The sequence below is a fragment of the Schistocerca nitens genome, chromosome 9, assembly GCF_023898315.1.
Source record: "Schistocerca nitens isolate TAMUIC-IGC-003100 chromosome 9, iqSchNite1.1, whole genome shotgun sequence".
In the NCBI taxonomy this organism is placed as follows: domain Eukaryota; kingdom Metazoa; phylum Arthropoda; class Insecta; order Orthoptera; family Acrididae; genus Schistocerca; species Schistocerca nitens.
Window position 1 is genome coordinate 352,262,229 of NC_064622.1, and position 6,300 is coordinate 352,268,528.

Genomic DNA, 6,300 nt, shown 5'->3' on the forward strand with positions numbered 1-6,300 from the left:
TCCCCGCCCTCGAAAACTTCTTTAGAGCCGCAGGCGAAAAAGAATCGGCAAGGGAATTAAACATTGCTACATTTGAACAAAACACACAGTGTAAATAATGAAAGAAATACAATTCATCAAATTAATCCCTCGACTCCGGTAGTGGGCTGCCTCCACAATAATTTCTACAAAGGGTTATTACATTACATAAATATGGTACTGTCCAAATTACAATTTTTTTTATCAAGCGGCAATAGTCCTCTATAGTCCAATATCGAATGAAACACACAACATACACTCAAAAATTATTACCTAAACACATGACATGTGAATTACTATACTACAAAATAGTTGTTACAGATTTTATACCTATTCCCAGATAATCTTTGATATGAAATATGCAATTCTAATTGTAATACATCATAAAACACACTGTAAATAAACATTTCCCTTTTTAAATGTCCGTTTTGCAACTAAATGTCCTAAATATCTTAGCAGGTTTATTCGGGTCCTGGTAGCCCTCACTCTTGACCGGACCTCACCTGGAGTGTCATTCAGTTTTCTTCGGTTCCTCCACCTCTTCCTCTATAATCAGATGAATGATTAAAGTGATTCCTTGGGTCATTACTTCCCTCTTCTATATGCACTGTGTCATTCATTCGCCTATCCCATCTTCTCTCATGATCTCTTGGTTCTTCACTCCTTCTCTAATCATTTCTCCATTGACGTTCACCACCATGGTTCCTGTACCTATGGCCACCACCTCTTCCTCTATAATTAGACGAATTACCAAAATGATTCCTTTGGTCATTACCTTCCCCTCGGTTTTGATCATTAGGTTGATTGTGTCCCTGTGATCGAACAGATTCCAACTGTTCCAGTATTTTCATCAAGGCCTCCCTATCTTCAATTAGGCTCCCGGATACAGTTTCTTGCATTCTCTGGCTCATTCTTCTTTTTATCGCTGATATCATTACGTCATCACTCAGGGGTTGTTCCAAGGTCTCGTTCAATTCCCACAAATGTTCGGCAAACTCTCTCAACGTTCCTCTCCATGTACTAAGTGACTTGCGATGGAGTAGGTCCTTAATTGCTGCACATTGATGGCTTTTGGACCAGTATTTCTTCAAGAATTCCTCTTCAAACTGATCATAACTAGTAGTCCCTTCCTTCTTCCTGACTCCCCAAGTTAAGGCCTCACCTTCCATTCTATCTATTGCAAATTGAATCTTGTCTGAGTCCTTAAGATGTGCTGGGAAAACTCCTTTTAGCCATTTCATAAATATCATTGGGTGCAAACCTCCTTTCGGTCTAAATTTCTGCCCTGTATTACTTTGGATGCACCGATTATCACTGCTCATCAATGTAACGACCTTACCTCCCCCAATGGCTAAGGTGGCATTGCTAATTCGTTTATCAATTTCTTCTGTCTTGCTCTCCAATTGCTGCACTCCCTGTTGTAACTGCTTGACCTCCATTTCAACCCTCTTGTTATCCTCTTCTCGTTGCACGGCTATAGCATTTCTCAGATTGACAGCTAGTTGGTTTTGCCTATCTCCTATCCCCTTAACTGCCTCATTGCATTGTTTCTGCATCTGCGTCACCTCGGCGATTCGATGATTGCAATTTGTTCCCACTTCGTTGATTCTTTCTCCCAATTCAGCTTTCGTTTCTTCAATATCGTCTTCTATCTTTTTTGTTAACTTTCCTTCCACCTTCTCCACGTCTCCCTGGACTTGGTCTATACTCTTCTGCAGCTTATTCTCTCTCTCGTTGATATCCATTTTCAACCGTTCTTGTAGCTCCTGCATTTCTTTCTTCAGATTACATTCCATCTTCATTTGCGATGTTTTGATCTCTCGTGCTATAGTTTCTTGTAAATCTTCCTTTAATAATGCGTTATTTTCTTGTAAAACCTTTAGTGATTCTCTTGTTTCTCGTAAACCCTTCTCTAACGATTCCCGGGATATTCTTCCCTCTTCTCTAGTTTCTTGTAAATCTTCCTTTAGTGATTTGCGGAATATTTCTTCCCTTTCTCTAGCTTCTCGTGAACTCCTCTCTAACGATGCATTAGTTTCTTGTAAACGCTTCTCTACTGATTCGTTAGTCTTCTTTATCAAGTCTATCAACATCGACCATCTATCAGCATCCTCTGAAACTAGCCTAGCTCTCGTCGTTTGTCCCGGTGTCTCGGGATAATTAGTTGAATGTGCTGATGGGCTTCCTAATGACAATCCACAATCACTAATTCCTGAATCATCTCTGTCTTCCTGTCCTATCCCTTTCCTTTCAACTACTGCCTCACAGACTTGCTTATCTTCCGTAGACATGTTTGGTTTATTTTCAATACACAGGCAAGTAATACAAAATAACCTCTAGTAACCCAAAACACTCCTAACTACCATGAAACTAATCAAACAGTAACCTGCAATCCTTTCAGTTAATCCCCAAAATGATACTACATGCATGAGTACCGAACATCACAACTCTCAAAAACCTATTAATTTCCAATAACAATTTTCACATACACAGTTTATGTAAAAATGTTTTAAACAAGATAATCACAACACTCACAAAATCTATAAATGTAAAATCCCCAAACAATTACCATTTAGACAGTGCAGTGTGCATAAATAAGTATGCTATATTTCAGAGTATGCTTCGCAAATTTTTCGGAAATTACCGCAATTTAGCACTTTTCCTAATGTAAATATCAGTTAAAAACTGTTTATTTATCGCGAATACTGCACACTGCAATTTACTGTTATGTCAACCAGTCGTCTTCACTCACCAACCGACGTTACCGCGAGTCGCGATGTTTTGACGTTTGAGGTGGGCGTGGCGCTGCACCGCTGCCGAAGCTCGCGTGAAGTTGAAGATCTGCTACAAGACGACGTAGTTCTCCGTCGGCCGCTCCGTGGCGCTGCAGGCGGGCGTAGTTTGTAGTTTGGCCACTAGATGACGGGACTGCGCTCGTTGTCACGAAGTCGCGTTGCTCCGCGGTAGGATGTCGTGTGAAATCACCTTGCAGATCGAAGCTCTTTGGTGCAACTGCTACACGGGTCTGCGTGACGTCACTCAATAATTGCGTCGCCACAACACATTGTCGTCAGCATAACAGTTTATGGGTCCACACGAAGCCGTCCGATTTTCACTGTTCAAAAAGTAATTCCAGTCGAAATACTACCGCTAAACACTTTTTTTAACAACTTTTGTGGCGAATTCTCAGTTCGTTTTGCTATTTTAATGTTCACACGTGTCTCTTTTTGGTGTTCACTTTCCACAGTTTTTCGCGCGGATTTACGCATTTGCACATTATACCACAGTTTATTGACACTATTGTTCTATTTAATATGGCAAGAAAAACAGTTTAGTCACAATCGTAAGATATTATTACTTCGCATTGTTCAAAAAAATGCACTGTTCCTTGTCGCGATTTTAAAGTTTATGCACTGTACCGATTCCACATTGAAAAATTAATTTTCTTGCGTTAAGCACGGGAAAATTATCTATTGTTCTTTACTATTCGTCCGAAAATTGCACTAGTCCTTTCACGGTAAGCCAAGGGTGTAACACTCCCTTATAATTTTGGGTGTTTCCGCTCGTTCGCGGATCTGAATAGCAGCCCAAATTAAGTAATAATTAATATGACCGTGTACCTAATGGGGCTGGCAATCGGATTGGACTGCTTGGGAGTTGTTACATTCCATATTGTCCTTCGCAAAATACGGTAATAATGTACTGTTTGGTGGTAAGGAGGACAACAAACACAGCTTCACAAATAAGACCTATATTCTTAGCAAAAGCACAAAAATAAGGAGACAGCCACTGCCTTCGTCAATACACTGTTAATAACGGCTAATCTCAGCACAGGTTTCTTCGTTATTCATAATCGTCACACGCAAAATTCAGTCACTGTAATCCAACACTGTAATCCAAATAATGCCGGCGCGGTAGACGCGGAATCTCAATAACGGCACACAAATATCACTGAAATCACTCTGTTAATCATACTTTCTCACTTTCCCGTATAATACTAACACTAAGGGGTTAAACCGCGGCGATGGCCACTCCCTTTGTCGGTAATTTCTATCAATTGCTGGCTTCTGCACAGCTCAGCCCGCCTCGCGGGAACCTACCCAACACAGCACTACTGACTGAACTCACTCTCGCTCTCGCGACCCAACACACTATCGATAGTTGCCCTGTCGACCTGTGCTGATGCAAACTTAGTAGTAAGGGCCTGCGGACCCCTTACACATCACATGCTTCGACCAGCAAATGCTAGTTTTGTTGTCCCTGATAATTTCTTTCTGAACAGTCGCCAAGAAGATGACATAATCATTAAGCAGCCCTGTAGAGAGCCAAGCCGTCAGGTAAAATTAATACCGTATGTGGTTTTTGTTTGTTTTCTGATACTCATTCCCACTACATAAAGCCTTTGTAAGATAGTATTACAAGGTCTGATCAGCATATCATCCAGATTGTAGTTGCTGTAACTACTTAAAAGGCTACGGATCATCTTCAGGAATCAAAGGTTAGTCTGGTCTTCCCACGGAGTCCCCGCTGTTGTGGTTGGAGTTTTGATATGGATGGCATTCAGGCCATCGCTCCATAGCAAAGACTATTGTTCAAATTCTTTACAGAGGACAATCCTATAATAGAGTTCCTGGCATCCTCACGTTTTTTTCTGTTCTGTTGATCGAATGCACACACTTATCTTGGAAGAGTTCTTTCATAGCGGGTTCGATTTATAGTACCATGATAATTTTCTTTTGGCATTTGTCAGATCTCCCTGCACTGCAACAAAGTTTTTGCTACGAACAGCAAGGGCTGTATCATCAGCACAGAGAAAATTTAATTTATTCGGAGTCAGCGGTTGATTCTTGTGCTACATGTTGAAAAGCGATGGAGGTAGTCCACTTCCTTAAGTAGGCTATTTTTCTGTGCTCTCCAGTCAGTACCATGTCTTTGGAAGTCAACGAAAAACAATCACCGTCGCAGAAATAAGGTGCTAAACTCGGTGAAATGTAGTACCTGGGAAGGTTGTAGAATTTATGTAGCAGCCAGTGACTGAAAATGTCATATGCTGTTGTCAGATCCGCGAAAGCCACACTAGTAACATGAAGAGTTTCAAACTCATACTTTACTAAGATTCAAGAGCTGCCATGTGCAGCTACGCCCAAGTTGAAACGCTGCAAACAGAGGACAGATAATACACACAAATCTGTTCAGAAACACTCATTCTAGCTGTTTGTAAAGGCGGTTGAAAAGGATAACTTGTATATAGTGCTTGGATATCGTTAGTTCCCTCGCTTGGTTTAAGATGAACTATACTCTGCTCCTTCGTCATACCTGTGGTATCTGGCATCTGCTGGTGCAAGTGTTGAGGAAGTGTAGGATCCATTATTTTGTTGACAGGTCTTAATTTGTTCTAATGGGATGACGTCTAAGCCGGCAACTCTAGCGCTTTTCTTTTTCTTGACAGCCACTTTGAGTTCTAGTATCTGAAATAGACTAGTAAGAGTGCCACATTCCTTTACACCTACATAGTGTTTTTCAGGCACTTCGGTTTCGTGTCTGACTTCTCCATTCATGAGTTACCTGGTCTACAGCGTTACTGTAATGTGCAGTAATCTTAATTGTATCGTTATTAAGATGTTTTCATAATTTCCAGACGTTGTTGCTATTTATAGTTGGATCCGGTTCTTCAACAGTTTCTATCCCAGCTTCCCTCTGAATGCTGTCATTGACATGAAGTTTATGGCCAGTCTGTACTGCTGTTTGTAAAGACTGGAACGCTGGCTAAAGCTTCATCTTTTCCTTTTCAGGACCCCAGCTGATCATCATGTTGGTGAAGGAATATTGGTATTTAAGCAACTTAATTTAGGTATAAACACAGGGGTAGTGGTTGTAAGATTTGTACTGGAATTGGTATTAAGGTACACGTACTGTTGAGAAAAATTCAAGAAGTACGATATGTCACAGCCATTTATTACTCTTTACAAAACACTACAAAACACTATTTCGGCAAAGTGAGTGTTGAAAGAGAGAGCCACCACTACGTGACGACGTTGCACATGGGGTCTGCGTTGTCGGCTATGCAGTCAACCCAGGGCACCCAGGTGTTGTTCCAGCGCTTGGGGTCGGCCAGGTCGGCATCAGCGGTTGCGACAGCGTCTCCAGCCGCTCCAGCAGAGTGTCCACCAGGCCCTCCGGCATGTCGGCGGGAGCGCCGTCGCCCGCCTCGCACGGGTCCTGCCTGATGTTGAAGACGCACCAGCCGCTGCTGCTCGTGATGTTGCACAGCCCGTGCGCGGG

At 41.9% G+C, this 6,300-nt stretch overlaps 1 protein-coding gene across 1 annotated transcript; it reads right to left on the reverse strand.

Annotated features, from left to right (window-relative positions):
• Window positions 1-686: 686 nt before the first annotated feature.
• Window positions 687-2,111, reverse strand: LOC126204235 (uncharacterized). Its single transcript, XM_049938630.1, has one exon. It carries the CDS (start codon window positions 2,109-2,111, stop codon window positions 687-689), a length of 1,425 nt encoding a protein of 474 aa, XP_049794587.1.
• Between the last annotated feature and the right edge of the window lie 4,189 nt (window positions 2,112-6,300).